Below are 22,553 nucleotides of genomic sequence, written 5' to 3'. Positions count from 1 at the left end.
AATGTGCACAGGGTGTTAATTAACCACTGCAGCTGAAATCAATCACAGACTTGCCGAAGGCTACAGAGACGGTACATGGAACACAGAGATGAGCACATCAACACAAAGCTCAGGAGAGCATCCCCAAAAGCTTCGGGCAGGTTCCACAGAGCAGCTCAGTCTAACATGAACCGCACACTGTATTTTTTATCGGTGGGCAAGGCTTCAGCAGAGAGACAACAGCGGCATAAGCGAGGTTAAAATGAGCTATTTTTGTCGCTCTTGTGCCGACTCATCTTGTGCTATTTCATATCATAAATATTCAAAACCTTCAGTTCGCTTTCATGGTGACCAATTAAGTAAACACAGCGCACTGTTTTCATCATGAAAAATCATAAACAAATAAAATTAGCACAGATCAGCAGGCATTCCATGCTAGTTTAAGCTGGTCTTGGCTGGTTTATGCTTATCTGGTGTTGATTTAGCTGATCGCTCAGTATGGTCATGCTGGTTGGCCAGCAAACCAGCGTCCAAAGCACAACATACGCCTGCTGTCGGCACAAAACCTCATTTCCCGTTTTTGACATAATTTTAAAATGTCTGTGGCTCTTTATATTGTGTGTACATTTCAAAATGAACTGACCAAACGAAACAGCCTAAAATTACTTGGGAAAAGTCTGGTTCCTTTGACTTGGATTGAAAATAAAGTAGGTTTTTTTCCTTCTCCTGTAAAGCTAGTATTTTGGAGATATGAGGTTTTGGTCAGAGAGCAGCGATATGCTGGTTTTGCTGGTTACCAGCCAGGCTGGTCTATGCTTGCTTTTCTATAAGGGATCATACAGCTTACAGCTTGTTAGCCACACTAGCCATGGAGCTCCAGTGCTGGTGATCAGCATAGACTTCCATTGACCTGCATACCAGCATCCAAAATGGTAGCTTTACAGAGCTTCTTTTCATTTTTCAAGGTACAAACAATGTAAATGTTCCCTTAAAAAGGTACAGCAGTGGTTTTAAGGTTCAGCTGTACACCTTAAATAACTGTTTGAGGGGAAAGATGCATATCAAAACCTCGTATCTCCAAAATGGTAACTTTACAGGAGAAGGAAAAAACCTACTTTACTTTTAATGTAAGCCAATGGAACCAGGCATTTTTGCAAGTCATTTTGAGTCATTTATTTTAGTCCGTTCATCATGATATTTACACACAATGTAAAGGGCAAGGCCTTTTCAAATTAGGTCAAAAACTGAAAAACATCAAAAATGGAGATATAAGATTTTCTTCCAGCAACAGCGATATGCTGGTCTGCGCTGTTTACTCTGGCCGGGAAACCAAACCATGTATCTAACATATGCTATATTTTAAACAGAGTTATAGCAGAGCTGAGCATCTGGTACTGATCTGTTCTGTGGTGTTTCTCTCTGTAGCCATGATTGGTAAACTTAACGTTAGCTTAGTTAGCAGGCTACAGACCCAGACAGCACCACACAACACAGTGGAGGTTTGATTCTGACTCACTACTGCTGACACAAGTAAATTAAAGTTGTTGGCCGGTGTTCAGACCGAAATCTGAAATCAAACCTGTTCTGTGGTTTTTGAGACTGCAGCGTTGTGGCTATGCTAGCGATAGCTTAGTTAGCATGCTAAAGGTCTCACACACCATAGGCCAGATTTCAGCAAAACGATGCTAAACTGACACCCATTTAAAGGATATCTGAGACGTCAGTGGTGGACAGTAACTAAGTAAATGTAATTAGTTACTGTACTTAAGTAGTTTTTCCATTTTGGGCGACTTTTTCCTTTCACTCCACCACATTTCAAAGTCAAATATCTGACTTTTTCCTCCACTGCATTTTGAGAAATCGAGAGTCGTTCCTTTTGGTTTTTGTGTGTATAAAAACGTAACATGTCAAAACAAAAGAAGTGCAAAGCAAGAGCACCAATGATGGAACTAACCTAACCTGTAAATAAACCACAGTATAGAAATATGTCCACATATGCAGTCGTGACTGGCGTGTTTCTTTTATTCTGAATTCATACAAACACTTTCATTTTATAGTAAATTAGTTTCAGTTAGTTTATGTTTATGAACAGAGACCTACAGATCAATACAGTAAAGGAAAACTTATTTGTGATCCTGAGTTTAAAGCAAGTTTTTATTCAACTTGTAACTAATTTACAAAGTAATCTTAAACTGAAACTTTGCTTGTGTGTAAAAAGTGATTTCAGAGCCACTCAGTTCTCCCTGATGGAAACTGTTTACCTTCAGTGTTTTGTGCTTATGATCATTTTAATAGACGTCACCGCCACTAATTAATGATGTTCTATTAAAAAACTGGTTTACCAAGAGAGACGCTGGAGGACTTTCACCTAAAATGAGTTCATGAAGAGAGTCTTGTTGCAAAAATTATAATAAGACATCAGAGCCATAATTACTCGTTTAGTACTTTTACTTTTAATACTTAAGTACATTTGAAGCCAAATACTTTTGTACTTTTACTCAAGTTGAGGTCTAGAGTAAGGAACTTCTACTTTTACTGGAGTATTATTTTACCTTGGGTATCTCTACTTTAACTCAAGCACATGGTTTGTGTACTTCGTCCACCTCTGATGAGCACGGGTGGAGTGAGTGGTGTTAGAGTGAAAGCCGAAACAGAATGTGCCCTTCAGTGCCAGCTGCTCGACTTTGCTACCTCAGAACTATTTAACGTTTAGCATTTGTTAGCAGATGGTCTGACATCCTTGCTAGGAAAAAAACAGTGTAGACCAGCATGACTGAACACCAGCAAAACCAGCATATCGTTGCTGTCGGAAGAAAACCTTGCATCTCCATTTTTTGCATTTTTCAGTTTTTGACATACTTAGAAAGTGTCTGTTACTCTTTACATTGTTTGTAAATTTTATGATGAATGGCCTAAAAGAAATTATCCAAAATGACATGGGAAAAATTCTGGTTCCATTGACTTACATTGAAAGTGAAGTAAGTTTTTCCCTTCTCCTGTAAAGTTACTATTTTGGAGATACAAGGTTTTCTTCCGACAGCAGCGATATGTTCTGTTTTGGATGCCGGCAAGTTGGTCAGCAGCAACGAAAGTTGACGTGCTGATCACTCTCAAAATTAACGTGATGTTTTCATGCTGGTGTGTCCAGCTAAACCAGAACCAGCTTTTTTTTTTCTTAGCCACCTCTGAGCTGCTTTCATACTTAGTTTTTCCCTCTTTCTATTAGTGCCACCAATCGGTCACCTCCCACACCACCAATTAGTGGCCCACCCAAAAATATATGTGGGTGGAATGTGTCTATTTAGCCATTCAGGTGTGGAATAGGAATCCGAAATCCAACATCCAACAGGGGTGGGGTCCCTCAACTGGTATATTGCTTGGGCCCTCCAGATGCTCAAAAACAACACTTACAGTACAGGCTAGGATAATACATTCTTACCAATAACATAAGCATGGTGTAGATCTGGTTGCGGAAGCTGGCCTAGTTTGAAAAACCTAGATTTCATTCTGTTATTCGTGAGGGGAAACACCTCCTCTGACGCGTTCTGTTTTGGCTCAGTCAGGGGGGCTAATTCATCTTATCTAATGGAGACTGAAAGATGTTCCCCGGCGCCCACCGGAGCAGAGCTGGGCCTCCTTCTCCACCCCCACAACGGCCCGGTGACAGCTCATTTGGGTGAAGCGTCTCGGTCTTGGGGCTTCTTCAAAGCATGCCTCTCCACGCGCGCCGTCCTGGGAGAGTCTGGCTCATTAGTATTCCACTCCACACGCCCCTTTTGTTTGATCCCGTAGAGAAGGGTGGGGGGTGGGGGGGTAAACCCAGGAGAACAGGGGGGGGACATGGTGGGGGGGCTTTTTATTTGATTCCTTTCGCCGCCTTTTCACGGGACCTTTATTGAAAACTGTTTGCGGCTGCTGTCGATACACGCATGGGACAGAGCCTTGAAGGACAGGGGGTACTGCACAAGCGTGCCAGGATATCGATGGAATAAAAACAATGCTATTTCTCAGCTTTGTGCTTTACTATAAGGACCTATATTTACATTTTATTTTACAAAAAAAAATCTCCTGTTTTTCATTTAAGTATATAAGTACAGGCCAATGAGCAACTGCAGCTTAAAAACACCTTTCGTGTCAAAATTACAGCGAAATCTTATTTATAATAAAGCCTTTAGACCCTGAACTGAACAGATCCTAGGTTGGAAACACCACGAGGACGGAACAAAGGATCATTAAAGGCTAGAACCTCCACCCCCATCCCACCAGGACATGAATCTTAGCTGTCAAACTCGGCTGCACACACCACAAAGAGAAGGAGGGAGGATTTCACAAGACAACATAAACAAATACCTGGAAAGGCCAATGTTACAAAAAACCCACACTTTTACGTCTTATTATATTAGGATTTATGTTCTGCTTCTTCACCGATCTAAAGGTAACATTTAACCGCACAGCGAAGGTAACGTTAAAGGAAACACTCGACCACATATGCTATTGTGGTTAACCATGAATGTGAGTGAGCAGGTACCAATTAGCTTGATGTTCTTTCCCTAATACCAAGTGGTGGTTGTTGGTAGGGCTGAAGGATTTGGGGACAGGATTTGATGGCAATTGTTCTGAATGATACTGCAATTTGTTTTCCTCAAGAAGAGCAACACATCACTTTGTTCAGACGTGAAGCCTGAACAGAGTCACGTTCTGTGTTATTAGGTTAAATTTCCCCACTTAAAGCTTCACCATGTAGACAAATATGAGATATAATAAAAACTGCAGCTCTTGCGATGTGAAATTTGCACTCATGCACTTCAACCTGCGGTCTACAGACTGGCTTTAACTGGGGTGGTACGCAAGTACATCTTCAGCGCCTTTAGTTAGGGAACATAACTCTACCATAATCCACTAAAACAGTATTTTTTAATTCAAAAGTGACTCCACTTTTCATTATCAGTTATAAAATGATACAAATATCAATGCTAAGGGAACAAAACCTCGTATGTCCGTTTTTGTCCTAATTTAAATGAGGCTACTGCTCTTTACATTGTGTGTAAATATCATGAAGAACGGACTAAAATAAATGACTCAAAATGACTTGCAAAAATGCCTGGTTCCATTGACCACCTTTAACCTCTGCAACTATAAAACACAGTACAGTCCTGCACAACTATCCCTTTAACCTAACGCAACTACATAACACAGTATCCCCTGCAAAGCTACACCTTATATGCTTCAGTGGTGGCTTTGGGCGGTCATTATATTTGCGTATCGCTGCTGTCAGAGCAAAACCTCGTATCTCCAAAATGGTAACTTTACAGGAGAAGGAAAAAACCTACTTTACTTTTAATGTAAGTCAATGGAACCAGATGTTTTTCCAAGTCATTTTGAGCCGCTTCTTTTGGTCCATTCATCATGATATTTACACACAATGTAAAGGACAACAGGTATTTTCAAGTTATATCAAAAACTGAAAAACAATAAAAATGAAGATACGAGATTTTGTTCCGACAGCAGCGATATATTTGGAATATTAGTACTGTCTGAAATATTCCTTTAATCTGTACAACAAAATATCATCTGCATGCCTTTAACCCTTACAACAATGCAATATGGGAGCGCTGGGCAATATGACTTTATATTATTATTGTGATCAACTGTCACGGTCCAATACAATTTGCCTTTCTGAACATATTCTGAATACTGTCAGTACTAGTGGAACACTGACCAGCTGCATGTTCCATTATAAAGACACCAAAATTAGCCCCGTTTAACTGGATTTAGTGCAACACACTATGCCAGATATTGAATAAAAATCACTGCATTCAGATTTTGATAGTGTTTTTAGTGTAGAACAGGTGTCTATATAAATCAATATTAATACTGTATCTTGAAAATCGTGATGTCATTGCTTACTGCAATCTATTTTTGCTGAATTGCCCACCTTTCCAGCCTTACCACGACAATCCCTTCAACCCTCCAAGAGGTGGTTGCTGGCTTTCTTCATATTAGCACATCAGAAACCTTGTATCTCCAGAACGGCAACTTTTCAGAAGAAGAAAAAACAATCGGAATGGTCAGTGCTAGTGATTCCTGACTGTTTCCATTGCTCTGCTCCACTCCCTGAAATTTTGATACGGTGAGAAGAAGAGCTGGTGCTTTGAAACTACATAAAAAAATGAGAAACAACAAAAATGGACGGTTTATTAGGAACATTAGCAGGGCTGAACTATCCCTTTAACCTGCACAGCTGCACAACAAAACCCCTGAACCCTAGAGCGGCACAGCACAGTATCCACTGCACAACCACCCCTTCAGCCCACCTCATTCTCCCTTCATCCCCTTCACCTGCAAAACTCCCTGAACTCCCCCTTCAACCTCCGCAGCCACAGCATCACCATCCATAGAAAAAGTAGCCCCTTCATCCGTGTGGACGCAAAACACGTCCCTCAGATTATGCCTAAAAACACGGTTCTTCAAGAGATTTTAATAAAGGCAATGGTTCTTTACAGAACCACGAATCCTACACAGAACCAGGATCTGTGCATGGTAAAATGATTCTTCAGACTAGACTAATGGAGAATGTCTTTACAGAACCAAAAAGCTCTGCTTTGGTTACGAAGTCAAGCTTGTGACAACAGAGGAACCCTTTCTATAATAAAACAGGTTCTGCGCAGAGCCATACACAGCACATGGCACATTTCCCATCAGTCTGAAGACCCATTTAAGAAAACTGGGGCTATATAGAAGTCATGGTTCTAAACAGAACCATTCTCTTTGCTGAAGAACCCTTGAAGAACCGTCTCTTTTTTAGTTTGCAGCACACTTAAAACGTGCAGTGTGTGTTTTCATGTTATATATATATATATATATATAATCGTGTCATGGAGTGTGAGGCGCATTCCTGCATATCACTGCGCAGTTTGGGTTAACATGCTGCAGATGCTGCTGCTGCTGCTCACCAGCCTCCGTCTGAAAGCCCACTCCTCCGGCTCCACGCAGCCTCCAGGCTCGGGCTCCAGCTCGCCCCCTGCCGGCGGTGCCCCCAGCGCCAAAGCGGTCAGGACGAGGTTGTGCTGCCGCTCTCGGAGCTCCTCCAGCTCCCACAGCCAGGCCACGCTGGCCTCCAGCAGCTCCTTATTGCGGCTCCGCTCGGCCGGCATGTGGAGGGAAATTCCGCGGTGCATGAAGGAAAACTCTCCCCCTCTTCCTCCTCCTCCTCCTCCTCCTCCTCCTCCTGCTCTGCGGGACCCCGCACTCAACAGCAGCTGCAAACCTCCTCGGTCTGTTTCGGCTTCAGGAGATCCAGAGAAAGCATCACGACTCCCGATCGCGCCGCCGCTGAGCTGATGTGCGGCTCTCCAGAAGAAGCGCAGCAGCCGAATCGCGCCACTCCGGCCTTTAAATCGCGCTGCGCTCAGCGCCCCCTGTCGGCACTCACGCGGCACGTCTCTTCTGCCATTGGACGTGAACTCTGAATCTCATAAATATGCGTGAGTAGCACATGAATATGCAACGAGACCCGACCACGACGATTCCTACAGGAATGAATAAATGGATGAACGAATGAGTGAATTAGTAAGGATTAAGTGAAGGAACGAATGAACGAGGGAAATGAAATCGTTCAATAAACGAATGAAAGACGGACTGAAGAAGAGAATCAATCTTTAAACAAATGAGCAAATAAATGAATTGGTGAGTAAAAAACGAGTGAGTGAGTGACTGAATGAAATAATGAATGAATGAATGAATTAATTAATTAATTAATGAATGAATGAACGAGGAATGCCGGAATCATTTAGTAAAAGAAAAAAAAGCATTAAACTAAACGATGCATGAGTGAATTAGTGAGTGAAGAATGAATGAATGAATGAAGGGAGGAAGGAACTCTTAAATTATATAATAAATGAACAAATGAAGGAATGAATATGTGAATCACTGAACAAATGAATGAAGTGAGTAAAAATAAGTGAGTCATTGGATGAAGAATGAATGAATGAATGAGGAACGCTTGAATGATTTAGTAAATGAAAAAAAGAAGGAATGAGTATATGAAGGAATCATTAAACCAATCAATCTTTGAGTGAATTAATGAGTGAATCATGTAATAAATGTAATAAATTAGCAAAAGAAGGAAGGAATATGAATTAATCATTGAACAAATGAACTACTGAATTAATTGGTGAGTTAAAATGAATGAATGAATGAGAGAGCACTCAAATCTTTTAGTAAATGAAGAGAAGGAATGAATGAGAATTAATTATGAAAAGATCGAATGACTATGAAGGGATGACTGAATAATTAGTGAGTGAAATGAATGAGTGAATGAAAGTATGAAACACTGAATTTTCAAATGATCTGAAGATGTTAATTAGACACCCGTGAGTCAGTAATTAGACTATTACAGTGAAAACGAGACTTAATTAGATTAATTAAGACTCATTTGCTTTGCCTGAGTAGGAGTGTGTTTCACAGGTTTTGTTTTTTTATCTAACCTTGCTGAACGCCTGTCTTTAATGGTAATGAGGTGGCAATTATTATTAAAACTGTTTTTATTTACATAATTCGTCATATTCACTATATTTCCCAAAGTATTCGCTCGTCTGGCTTCACACACGTATGAACTTGAGTGACATTCTGTTCTTAATCCATAGGGTTTAATATGATGTCGGCCCACCCTTTGCAGCTATAACAGCTTCAACTCTTCTGGGAAGGCTTTCCACAAGGGTTAAAAAGGTCCATCCATCCATCCATTTTCTAAGCCGCTTCTCCGTCAGGGTCGCGGGGGGGTGCTGGAGCCTATCCCAGCAGTCTTCGGGCGGAAGGCAGGATACACCCCGGATGGGTCGCCAGTCCAGGGTTAAAAAATTGTTCATGGGAATTTTGTCCATTCTTCCAGAAGCGCATTTGTGAGGTCAGACACTGATGTTGGACCAGAAGGCCTAGCTCACAGTCTCCGCTCTAATTCATCCCAAAGGGGTTCTCTGTCGGGTTGTGGTCAGGACTCTGCGCAGGCCAGTCCAGTTCTTCCACACCACCTCACTCATCCGTGTCTTTATGGACCTTCCTTTGTGCACTGGTGCACAGTCATGTTAGAACAGGAAGGGGCCGTCCCCAAACTGTTCCCACATAGTTGGGAGCATGAAATTGTCCAGAATCTCTTGGTGCTGAAGCATTAAGAGTTCCTTTCACTGGAACTAAGGGGCTGAGCCCAACTCCTGAAAAACAACCCCACACCATAATCCCCCCTCCACCAAACTTTACACTTGGCATATTGCAGTCAGACAAGTACTGTTCCACCAAACCCAGAGACATCCATCAGATTTCTAGATGGAGAAGTATGATTCATCAATCCAGAGAACACGTCTCCACTACTCTAGAGTCCAGTGGCGGCGCCTCACACCACTGCATTCGATGCTTTAGATTGTGCTTGGTGATGTAAGGCTTAGATGCAGCTGCTCGGCCATGGAAACCCATTCCATGAAGCTCTCTACGCTGTTCTTGAGCTCATCTGAAGGCCACATAAAGTTTGGAGGTCTGTAGCAATGGACTCTGCAGAAAGTTGGTGACCTCTGCGCACTGTGCGCCTCAGCATCTGCTGACCCCACTCTGTCATTTTACGTGGCCGACCATTTCATAGCTGAGTTGCTGTCGTTCCCAATTGCTACCACTTTATTATAACCAGAAGTTTTTACAAGTTATTTTGGGCCATTTGTTTTGGCCAGTTCATCATGAAATTTACACAAAATGTAAAGGACAACAAGCATTAAAAATTATGTCAAAAACTGAAAAACGACAAAAGGGAGATACAAGGTTTTGTTCCAACAGTAGATTGTATGTATATGTGTGTGTGTGTGTGTGTGTGTGTGTGTGTGTGTGTGTGTGTGTGTGTATATTAGGTACACTTTGCTAGTAAACGACCCCCTTTTGCCTTCAGAACTGCTTTAATTCTTCGTGGCAGACTTTCATCAAGGTGTTGGAAACGTTCCTCAGAGATTTTGTTTGGTTATTTGAGTTCCTGTTGCCTTTCTATCATCTGGAACCAGTCTGCCCATTCTCCTCTGACCTCTCACATCAACAAGGCATTTTCATCCACACAACTGACCGCTCACTGGATATTTCCTCTTTTTCGGACCGCTCTCTGTAAACCCTAGAGATGGTTGTGTGTGAAAATCCCAGTAGATCAGCAGTTTCTGAAATACTCAGACGAGCCCGTCTGGCACCTACAACCACGCCACGTTCAAAGTCCCTTAAATCCCCTTTCTTCCCCGTTCTGATGCTCGGTCTGCACTTCAGCAAGTTGTCTTGACCACCTGTACATGCCTAAATGCATTGAGCTGCAGCCATGTGATTGGCTGATTAGCTATTTGTCTTAACAAGCAAATGAACACCTACCTAATAAAGTGACCAGTGAGTGTATATAGCTGCTGTCAGAAGAAAACCTCATATCTCCATTCTTGATGATGCATAGAAACTGCAACAAAGCTCAAAATAAGTAAATTAACTAAATAATAATAATAATTCCAAACAATGCCTAGATTTATACTCACCGAGCTCCACTTATAACAAAAGTTCTACAGTTACAGGCTGTCGACCATCTGTTTCACTGCATACTTTGTTAGCCCCTTTTTATCCTGTTCTTCAGTGGTCAGAACCCCCACAGGACCACCACAGAGCAGGTGCTATTAGGGTGGTGGATCATTCATCATTCTCAGCACAGCAGAGACTCTGAGGTGGCGGTGGTGTGTTAAGTATTGCCTCCTGCCTATAAGCTTTCAGTTAAGTACACTACCACAGAGCTAAAGGCCTGCCTTTAGAAAAGTCTATTTGTTTACAGTTCAAACAAAGTTTGACATCAGTGACACATTTTTCAACATTTAACGTTTAAATCTACATTCATTACAGATTTACTTGCACTCATCACAGGAAACCTGTCAAAGAAACCTGCCGCCACACCTCCAAAGTTCAGTCTTAGAAGTTGGTTCCATTTTTTGCTACTTGCGACCCGTTTAATCTACTTGCATTTGAACAAATATCTTAAAAAGGAAGGTTCTTCAAGGGTTTCTTAGTAAAGATAATGGTTCTGTATAAAGCTATGACCACTCAAAGAACCATTTGCATGTAAAGAACCACTTAAGCATGCAAAGGGGTTCTTTAAATATTCATAACTCTATATAGAACCATAGTCTTTACTAAAGAACCCCTGAAGAAGCATCTTTTTTTCTTTTTTTAAGAGTACTTGTATCTATTGGCAGTTTTCACTGGAAAATTTCTGGTCCCACTTTATATCAAGTGTCTCTAATAACCGTGTAGTTACATGTGAACAACATATGCGACAACAATGTAACTACTAATGATTTAGTCACTGTTACAGATGGATTACAGATGTACACCTTATGTAATTACACAAATATATCAGCTTCAATTTGGCCTCATGTAATTACACAAGTGTATCAAGTGTAACTGGATTACCATTCCATTATTACACAGTATCCACACCACAACTACACAGGAATGGGCCAAATCATCAGTAGTTACATTGTTGTTGCATGTGTTATTCATGTGTAACTACACAGTTATTAGAGACCATATAAAGTGGGGCCAAAACTTTTTTTGGATCATAAAAAAAGCCTTTATTTCTGATTCACACTGACTTTTACATACCATTTCTCACTTTCTCATGATAGTTTCTCTTCTGATACTGTGTTATTTCTCCGCACTTAACACTGAACACACAGGCATTGTGAAGAACACAGACCATGTATTTTTTTTCCCAGTGTATTTTTTTTATTATTCAACCTTTCTAATTCACATACATCAGAAAGCCACTCAGTCTCTATCAGGCAAAGTTGTGGGCCGAACGAGAATCTGCGCACAGCGCAGCCTCGCTGCCCAGGTCAGTGTCCACTGCAGATATACACTACGTATACATACAGTGCATATGTACTCATATATTAAGTATAAATCTAGCCTTCTGGTCTAGAGATCTAAACAGCTCTAAAAAATAAATTAAAAACAGGAAAAAGAAACAAAAAAATGTACATTAAAGATCCTTTTTCTGCTACACAGGTTAAATGGTGGGATGCTAAAGTAGTTCACACATCTGTGAAATCAAGCGGTAGGTGGTCGAAAAAAAAAAAGGAAAATGATGTGGCGTTGTGTAAGTGCCGCTTGGATTTGTTGCCTGCAAGGATGCGGTTGCCATGTCAACAAACTGTCAATCACGCCACTGCAGCACACAGCTACAGCAGCAGCGATGTCAAGAGTTTGCGTTACCATGGACACTGCATTCCTACATCACTAATGTTCTGATCTAGACAACTTTTCTCTAATACAACGCATTTCACCTCTACGTAAAGACGGCCCAGACTTTGACTGGCAAAGTTGATTGAAGTCGTTTGTTTTCAGGAACAATCATTCAAGTCGTTCAGTTTCAAATCAAAGTTGGTGTCTTTTTGGTCAAACACACCAGAGGGAGTGGTCATTTTTCAAGAACAGAAAGCAAACTCATGCACACATCTGTGAAATGAGTACAGCAGATCTGACTGACAGTAGAATCAACACAACAGTTGACACACTTGGAAAATTTCTTCATGTATCATTCAGACGACACATGGAGCGAAAAGAAAAACAAAAGAAAAAGGAAAAGAATTACAATCCTCTCCATTCATTTGCATGTATGTGCACACAAACACACAGACACAAGGAAGAATTCAATGGCAGAACTGATTCCATTTGCAGTGATGATAAGATTTACGAGTTGGTGCAACTAAAACAACAGGTTTCAATTTCAGCACATCCGACAGAAACGGCAGCAAATTCTCCAGTGTACGCAGGCAGTGGTCAGTAGACCTTCAAGAGTGTTCATTTTGTGAACTTGGACCTGTAGGTCATTGTCATGCCCAAATAATTCATTCTGGATCTAAGCTGGTTTTCTCTATGGGAAAAATCAACAGAGTTTTGGGGGGAAAAAATGTTCCAAGCTTTGCCGTGTGTACATTTTTCTTCTGAATCCTCTTAATTATGAGGTTAATTATGAACGTTGTAAGTGCAAATTAACACTGGAGCACTTAAACTGACATCGTAAGACAGGGGTGCACAACTCCAGTCCTGGAGGGCCAGTGTTTGCAGTTTGGAGGTTCTCCCTAAAAGACACACATTAAATCTGGCAATTAACAGATGTGTTGGAGTAGGTAAATCACCAAACTTGCTGGACACTCATCCCTCCGGGACCGGAGTTGTGCACCCCTAATCAAAATACCCCACACAAACCAGCAAGCTTGGCCAACAGTGGTAGTTGAGTTGCACTGGCAGTGGCAGCCTCGAGTCTGAGTAGGTAATGTTATAGAATAAAAGTTTAATAGGTAGCCAAGCCTGTCGATTTGCTCACTTAGTTCGCTACGTACCCAGATAGTGAGCACATGTTGATCCGCTGGCTTGATATACTGTCCTGTATACAAGCTTTAACTAGTTTTTAATCTCCTCAAACAAACGAACACAGACTTTTATTTTGGAAAATAAATGAAGACAAATGTTACAAACAACTGAGGAAGGAAAATAAGTAAACTGGACTGTAAATGGAAAACGAGCGATGATAAGTGGAATTTTGCTTAATGCTCCTCTTAACCACCGGTGGTCCACCCAGAAAATGCTGAGCAAAATGCAAGCGGACCACCAGCTTTGCCATCAGGGGACCAACAGTTGTCCACTATCCTCTTGCTATCAGGGTAGTGAAGTAATACATAATAAAATGAAATCAGGCACTGGCTAGATCCCTGGATTCGGGAACACTGGGACAATGTGGCCTGTGATTATTTTGTATGTAGTGCACGAACATTCACATCCTGTCATGCATCCTGCCAGCTCTGAGAGACACTTGGACTCCATCTCCCAGAATCCTCTGAATATCACATGACTCCTAACCTCGAATCAGCGCTCACAGTCACCAAAATACTAACTCTGTACACCTGTCTTGTTGTCCTATGACCTATGTAGTTTAGTATATAAGACTGGTTGTGAGGTATTGTGTCTTTCTTGATCTACTGAGTGGTCTTCTATGTATATTATCTTTCCTGTGTATGACCATATTTTGCCTGACCCTTTTTGGACTGCCTTCTGTTATGTTTGTCTTTTTGTGTTTGATGTCTTTTTTGGATTTGACCTACGCCTGTTTATTGGCCACGAACCTGGACTGTGATTCTAACAGTAAGGCCTCTTTTTCTCCTTTGAACTGGAAGCGTCTGAATCCTTCTGGGATCCAAGAACGCATCCAAGCCTATAAGCAAAGTTACATCAGGAACAATTACAACTGGTTAGCTAAGTATCTAACAGGATACACTGTTTACTCAGCAGAAAACTCATAATGAATCGACCTGTGACCAAAACACGTCTTGCTGGTAGGCTTTATTTCATTCACAAGTGGGAAAAATCCACACGTTTCTACTTTTTTCCAGGATAAAACACACATTTTTCCTCCATTTTAAAAATGAAATTTAAGCTGGAGATGTGACGCTATTACCAGTCAGGGAACATAGTGAACAGTCAGTTCTCACTGTTTTTATGGTGCATTGAGGGAACTTTCAGGGAAAACAAGCTCCACTATTTTGACAATGAGACAATTCCTTGGGCAGTACCCAAACTACTGGGGAGCTCTTTGAGACACACCCTTTCTTTTATGCAATGTTATTGATCTGCACAGGAGTGCTAGCTTGCTTGAAGCATGTGTGTAGCATTATTTCAAATCCTCAACAGCCTTGCAATTTCAGGGATCCAGTCACAGGACAAAACATCGGCTTTGAAACAGTGACTTTGACCACAGTGCGGTGGTGATTTCTGAAGCTCATTTTCACCATAGAGAAAACCGGCCTAAACCTGGACATCCTAATATGGGCATAACGCCTACTACAGAATGTCACAGATCTTCAGAGGTCTATTCGGTCAATGCTTTAAAGTTTTTTTTTTTTTTTTTTTTTTTTTTTTTTTTTTTTTCTTGTAGACCATGAGAACAAATACAGTAGAAAATGTGGAGGAACACCTCAAAAAATAAAAAATAAAAAATCAGCAGGTCATCAACTTGCAAAGCACACCAGTGGAGTAAAAGTCTGGGGCCTCATTTCAGAAACATTCGCAAAGATTTGAGCATGAATGATTATGAAAATTCACAAATAATGAATTATAAAATGTGAATGTGACATGAAAATGTGCACAGATTTCATAGCAACCATCCCAGTGTCCTCCTGGCATTAGAAGTGTGCGTTTTGTTGAACATTGCATCTTTATAAATGATTTTCTGAGTAATAAAAACCAAGAAGTACATTTTAAAAACGAGGCCCCAGATATCAGAAATTTCAGTAACTGTACACATGAAACATGGGATCCACACCAAATATTAAAACAAAAAAGAAGGAGAAAAGTCTACTCAAAGTAACTTTGATTTGCCTCTTTTTTTTCCCCAATTTTAGCACTCGATTCAAATAAGTCACGCAATTCTTTTGAATTCCCAGCCATGAAATACACAAAATACTTTCCCTCAGTAACATACTCTCAACAATACAGTGCCCCTTTGCCACACATAGGCTCTCCCTCACGCTTTTGACGAGAGTACGTAAAGTGCTTTTGTCTCTTACGTCCATTTCACACATGCATTCTTAGACTGACCTCAGGCGTCTTTTGCATCTGCACGTGAAAATCAATGGAATATCTATAAATACTATATTTGGTTCAGGCTAAGTTAGTTGCCCTTTTGCATTTACCATCACGTGTGCAATATTTCTCAGACAACACATCGACAAGCGAACAGAAGCATTCAAATCAGGCCGAAGCACAGAAAAGGCACGCGGCCTTAATCGAGATGAGCTCGGAGGGAGTGTCGGACAGCTGGTGCCTCTTTGCTCATGAGCACGGTGATCGGGATATTCATACTGAATGCCTGACCGCTTTAAATAGGAGTTGACAGTTTGGGTCGAGCCAAATTGTGGCTCTGGGAGTTTCCAGCTAAATTGTTCTTTTCAAGCTGTTCTTTTCAGGCCGAAACCGATTCACAAATCCAACTGAATCCCTTTTGCAACATCATTGCAATCCTTTTGTCCATGTTATAGGCTGAAGACTTCAAATAGAATCCCAATGATAACCTGAGTCTGACTCCAGAGACCTGTCCAACAAAGCAAAATCAGCCAGCCCACCTAAATCTTTTGATTTTCTGCTTCATAACAGATACAACTTCAGCTGCACACCTAACCTGCTCCAGGGCTGCTTAATGCTGTGTTCGAGTTAGCTTGGAAGTCGGACCCCAGAGCTTGGAATGATGTCAGGCTATGTTTACACAGCAGGTAAAAGTGGCCCAAATCCGATCTTTGTCTTCATATGTGGCACAGATGTGTGTCTGTGTGTCAGTGTAAACAGCAAAAGACACACTGAATCTGACATTTTCAATTCCGATTTGAGACGCTTTCACACGTGGTACTGAAATCCGATCCGTATCCGATCTGCAGCAATGCGACTCAGTCTGAACAGCCAGGTCGGATTTCATGTCAATCCAGCTCGACAATCGTTATCGTTTCATGCTGCTGAGACTCAAACATTTAGGCTGATGTTTTCGTAGAAAAAAGATTAGAAGAGACTGATCAAAACCGCTCCGTGTTTGAAGAGGTTTGGAATGAAACGGTCGAACGCGGCCAGAGGAGGCCGAGGCTGCAGTGCCAGAGAACAATTTAAAGAATTTGAGGACATGAACCGAAGAAGTGGCCGTGGCCGAATAACGTGCCCTTCCTATGGCAAACTTGAACACGCTGTGGATGATGAGCCCAGCTGTCAATCATTGGAACTTCATAGTCGGTCATGTGATGCTGGCCAAAATGAAACTGAACCTTCCGGGCGCAACTGGCATTCGTTGACCGTCACGATTGTTTACCTCTGGACGATCCACGTGAAACATTGTTTTTTTGCACATACGGGTCGGTTTAGGAGCTGATCTGTTCAGACTGATCAGATTTAAAAGACATTGTGAACAGCCAAACAAAAGGCTATGAAGCTACAAAGTGGAAAGGCCTCCAAGAAAGCAACAAGCCAGCCAGGTAACATTAGAGACATGAGTGAATTTCAATGTTCATGATATAATCACTGAAGCTTTGCTGTCAGCGCTATAAATTTAACCAATGAATATGTCGACTGATCTAACACAAACCTCAATCAAAAGTAGAGCAGCGGTGTTTGATTACTGTTGAAGGCGTGAGCAAGTCAGCCATGTTGATTTGACTTCATATGCTGAGCAAGGTGTTTCCTAGGAATTCCTAACATGAGGATGTTTTCTGTTTTTCCGAGAATGAGGTGAGAAATTCCGAGTTAGGAGCTTCAGTCAAATACAGCATTAGGTCTGCATACTAAACCATATTTTGACCAATCAGGGACAGCCTTCTAGTGGAAGTGGACCCTTCTGGTTCTTTTCGTATCACTTTTTCTTCTCCTTTGTGACGATCATGAGAAAAAGATCACTTTTCTCCCAAAAAAAACAAATCATACTTAGAAAACAAGAATATAAAGAAATTATTGCTTGAATGTGCACTGGTGAACTCAAAGTAAAGGACACCTTCCTGACTTTCCGGATAGAAATTCCCAGATGAGTGCATTTTTCCTAGTCGGAGGTCAGAAATTCCGAGTTACGATCTTGAGTACAGCGCAGCACTGGTCAGCAATCCTGCCTAAGTTGAATGTGCTTTGTTAGACAGGCCGGAGGACTTCAGACTCACTTCCCGAACTGAATCCAATTGTATATGCAGGAGATGAGAAGTTCACTTGACTCAATCAGTGAGTTGAACTGAACATTCGATTCATCTAAATGGACAGTTTGAAAGAATCGGTCTGGTAAACTGAACTTCACATTACTATTTACAGCCCTTTCAAGCCAGCTTGACCTGTGGACACAGGCGCTCGCTGGCCGGGAAAGAGAAAGGCTGCCTGGCTTTTTATGCCAGACACGAAAAACAGAGTGGAATGGTTTGAAACCCCTTCAGACACTTACGCAGATGAACACACACACAGTATTCACGTACTCTCTCATTCACACACGCACACCCACACGTCACAGACGTGTGCAGATGCGACGCAGAAGAAAACGCTGTTCTTCTTCCTGACTAGTGCTTCGATACGTTCCTCACATAGATAAATTAACAATAAATATCTACAACTCCATATATATATATATATATATATATATATATATATATATATATATATATACATATACATATACATACATATATATATTTTTGTATAAATATGTTGAAATATATATTCAATTCTCAAATAAACTATATATTTCACATATATTCATATAATTTGTCCACTCTTTAAACATTTTCAAGAGAGATGATCACAGTTTAGTAAGCAAACACTGTAATAAAAAACAGGGGTTCTAGGCTGTCCGGCTGCGGTCTCCCTTTACTTGCCATAACCTCACTTTCTGGTTGCATGCCATGCATGTTCCTCAGTTATTCTTATTATATTGTATCTTAAACCAAATATAACATGACTGGGTGAATTAATGCCAATTTTTTGGATTCTAGCCAATCCTTCCATTTCTTTTGTTTGCTTTTTTTTTTTTTTTTACAGAAAACGTTGGCTGGACCAGTGCACTTGGTCAGTGGAGGCCTCAACAATCTGCACTGAATGGTATTCAGATACATCTAGGCGCCAAGGCAGCTTGTCTAGATTTGATCCATCAAATCTGCCAATTTTTCAACATTTCTACACGTAAAGAAAGTCTTTCCGAGGTTTCATCTGAAATGCTCTGTTCTAGAGAAACTTACTCCGACTTGTTTACAGTGGTGGTGATAGGAACCAGACATCTGAAGCCGCTAAAAGCGACCTCAGGGAAAGTTATTGCAAGAAACGGCAGTGAATGCACTGCCTGATGCTTGATAGGATAGCTTTAAAAACTGGTTTTGGCCTAAAATGTGGTGGAGTAGGGCATCATAAGGCAAAGAGAAGGCATGAAGACTGATTTTTTTCAGAGTAACCACTGTTCTACCATTGTCAGTGTAACATATCGTTACTCCAAAATAGTAACTTCACAGGAGAGGGCAAAAATAGTCTTTGCTTTCTATGTACGTTAATGGAAAGATGTTTTATTCTAAGCAGTTTTGGAGAATTTCTATTGGTCTAATCATCATGAAATCTTCAAACAATGTAAAGGACGGCTGCTGAGCTCAAATGATGGAGAAAAGTAAAAATACATTTTTTTTTTCCATTGGACAGTGACGATAAATCTCAGAGGTTCATTGGTCATTTTGGATATGAAATTAAATGGCTATAGTTGTATTATATATACCATAACCCCAGGTACCTATCACCCTTGTGAAGAAGACAGTAAGTTTCTCTATTTTACATTTTTCACGACAAACCACTCGAAATGACTTTGTTTACACCTCAACCGTTAAATAACGCAGGTGGGATTCCTCATTAATATTATTCTTAATTTATATGACACATCAAGTCCCACTATCACTGCTTCCTTAACACAAAATGCTTTAGACGTTTTCTCCCTGAATAACTCAGTAAGACTGGGAACAACAGGACCATAGTTTGGGGTCAGGTGGCACTGGTCTGCTTGGAGTGTGCAAAGGAGCCACCAAGGAACCGTTCTATCTGGTCCTAAAGGTTTCTTCAAGAAAAATTCACTCTTCATCATGTCTGGAGGGCTCAATAAAGCACCTGTGAATGGCATGGTCAATTGGAAGACCTCTGCCATTTAGTCTAAGTTCTATGTTGAACCACAAAGAAATTTCTAGAACTGGTTAAGGATTCAAGGCACTTCACCAATGTAGCGCTGCCTTAGCTTATACCATTAATGTCTGTCGTTCTTGATCAATGCCAAGTTAACATGGTTCTTCAGACAGCCAAGAACCACACAGTCATTAAAAACAAAATATCTTTCAGGTGCAAACCTTTAAACCCCCTTTTCTTTAAGATTATAGTGCTTCCAAAAAAGCGATCTTACAAGAAAAGGGACACTGCAGCCTTAGTGTCAGGAAATCCAGAGTGCCTGGAGGCTAGAAGAAGACATCATTCGCCTTGTCCTAATTCAAAAGAAAAGGGGTCAAACCGCTTTGCTTGACGGACAAGAGGATAAAGAAGAATCTCTTAAAAAACACCTCAAAACATGCTCTCCAGTCTGCTTCTTTAAACCATGGCTTATCTGTTTTTATAGCGACTGCTAACAGTAAGCGATCGCCAGCAGCTAAAGACTGCTAACAGTACCGTGTCTTCAGAAAACTAAAGGCAGAGCTAAAGAGGGGGAAATGAAAGAGAAGCGTGTCAGGCTTGGTGGAACTTTCTCAGGTAGAGCCTGACTGCCCATCGGTGTCCAGTGCTGGTTCTAGTGCTCGGTTCTCTGTTGAGATGGGCAGCCAATGGTCCCCTTCTCTTTCTTTGCTGTTTTTCCTCTCATTTCTCTGCTTGGCAGGACTCAAATGCTCAAACACAGTTTGGCCCCTGTGTTTCCTGCCTCTCTCGGTCTGGTATGTATGTTCACAGACACACACACTCACTCACTCACACGTGGCTCTACATTGCACGGTGCGCCCTGGTGGCCTGGAGGGGAAGAGCAGCTTCAGTGGTATCGACTCTGCTTCTCGTCCGAGTCCGAGCCAAAGTCTCTTAAAGTCACTCCCCTCTGGAGACTCAGCAACGAGTCTTTCATCTGCGCACATGCACAAAACACAAAACACAAAACAAGCAATAACGTCAGTGAACATTGTGTATTTTGCAGCAGAGATGTTCCCAAGATCATTCCTGTGGGTCCGAGTCCAGTCTCGAGTTTAATTAAGTTTACTGCTACTGAGTGCTGATTGGTTGGCAATACTGCTACTGAGTGCTGATTGGTTGGCATTACTGCTACTGAGTGCTGATTGGTTGGCATTACTGCTACTGAGTGCTGATTGGTTGGCATTACTGCTACTGAGTGCTGATTGGTTGTCATTATTGCTATTCAGTGCTGATTGGTTGTCATTATTGCTATTGAGTGCTGAATGGTCAGCATTACTGCTCCTGGCCTCTTTCTTTCAAATACCACATTCACCCTACGTAGCATTCGGGACTCCAATCCCCCTCTCTGGGATGTAAGACTGAATGTGTTCTGTACCTGGTCCAGCAGCAGCACTGAAGACTTGATTATTTCTCTCCACTTCTGTAGCTCAGCTTCATGGAAGCGCTGCTGAGACTCCAGGAGCTGAGCCCACTCCAGCTGCGTCTGTGGTAACTTACTGCAGGCAAACACATTCAATTTTAAATAGTAGTTACAATGATTAAAACGCAATTCCACCTTTAAAAAAGCATAATTCCTTCATTGAGATGTAAAGAAAGTCATTCAGAGAGGTCTGATGTAAATTGGTTCATTGAAGAGAAGGTTATGGACAGTGGTGGTGGTGGGAACCAGGCGGCACAATGTCTACAACACAAATACCATGCAAAACTAGTAAACCTACATGTGTCTGCATCTTCTGAGTTTTGAGATGTAATGTTTATGATGGTAAAAGCTGTAAAAGTTTTAGGCCAGAATTTTATCACAAAACTATTGTAAAGTAACCTGTTGTATAAAGTATTGTATTTATAGCTGCTTTGCATTGTAACGTTTTGTGAGGATGTTTTTAGAGGCATTAAACCAAAAACCTGGTTCCAGTCTCCATCACTGCGAATAATCCTGACCCGGTAATTTTCTTTAAAACGAAGCATTTCACATCAAACCACTCTGAATGACTTTGTTTTGTGATCTTAACCATTTAATTATGCAGAAAATAGTGGCATTCAACTTAAAGGTTAGGGCTGGGCGCCTAAAATTCGTATAACCTACAGATCAGAATAAAATGATCATATCTCCCTTTTTTGTTTTTACATAATTTAATAAAGTCAAGAGAACCAAGAAAAAACAGCCCAGAACAACTTGGACTAAAATCTTAAATGTTATGAGGAAAGTTAAGAAGTTACTGTTTTTGGAGGTACAAAGTTTTATTCTGACAGTGATGATATACTTAATACATGTGAGACACATTATTATATAAAATCTAAAAAAAATCAGGCACCTGAAAAGATTAGAATGAAAAAAGCAATTTATCAAAGCATTTATTTGCTCATAAAATAAAATATAAAAACAAATACAAATAACATTCAACGCGTTTGCTGAACCATTTGCAAACGGCTCCTCATTATCATCCAACACCTGGTTTGGCTGATTAATACTTCATTATGTTAAATTAAATATGCTGGTGATGGAATTTAATAAATGGCTGAGGTCATCTAAGAGATATCTGGAACCAAACTGTTTTTCAAACTAACTCACAAGATCTCAACCACTATTTTTGGTACTTTTTACTGTATTTATGTTTATTTGCACTTATGCTAATGATATATGGTATTTTTACAAGCCTTCAGCAAAATACTTCCAGTAGGTAGGGACATATTATATTATTAAAGCTTCTTATGCATATATATTACATATGATACATATTACAATTATATATAGGTGCGTACATGTTGTCCCTTTTGGACGCTGTCATTTTTCATTTAAATACATTTACATTATTTGAATCTAA

At 40.8% G+C, this 22,553-nt stretch overlaps 2 protein-coding genes across 16 annotated transcripts in view; both read right to left on the bottom strand.

Moving 5' to 3' along the window:
• Positions 1 to 7,343, bottom strand: part of LOC108411143 (dapper homolog 3) — a 29,337-nt gene extending 21,994 nt beyond the window's left edge. The window contains exon 1 of the mRNA XM_017682563.2: positions 6,933 to 7,343. Within this exon, the coding sequence (XP_017538052.1) occupies positions 6,933 to 7,157 (225 nt within the window). The 5' untranslated portion in view covers positions 7,158 to 7,343. The remainder of the gene's footprint in view (positions 1 to 6,932) is intronic.
• An 11,172-nt stretch (positions 7,344 to 18,515) lies between these two features.
• Positions 18,516 to 22,553, bottom strand: part of gramd1bb (GRAM domain containing 1Bb) — a 217,938-nt gene continuing 213,900 nt past the window's right edge. For all 15 annotated transcript variants that reach the window (XM_037540029.1, XM_037540024.1, XM_037540022.1 and 12 more), the window contains 2 exons: positions 21,107 to 21,227; positions 18,516 to 20,665 (listed from right to left, as the gene is read on the bottom strand). In XM_037540029.1, coding sequence (XP_037395926.1) covers positions 20,576 to 20,665; positions 21,107 to 21,227 — 211 coding nt within the window. In that variant the 3' untranslated portion in view covers positions 18,516 to 20,575. The remainder of the gene's footprint in view (positions 20,666 to 21,106; positions 21,228 to 22,553) is intronic.

This window comes from Pygocentrus nattereri, chromosome 7, assembly GCF_015220715.1.
Source record: "Pygocentrus nattereri isolate fPygNat1 chromosome 7, fPygNat1.pri, whole genome shotgun sequence".
Taxonomy (NCBI): Eukaryota; Metazoa; Chordata; class Actinopteri; order Characiformes; family Serrasalmidae; genus Pygocentrus; species Pygocentrus nattereri.
The sequence above is the reverse complement of the archived record's forward strand: the minus strand, read 5'-3'. Positions and strand labels throughout refer to the sequence as shown.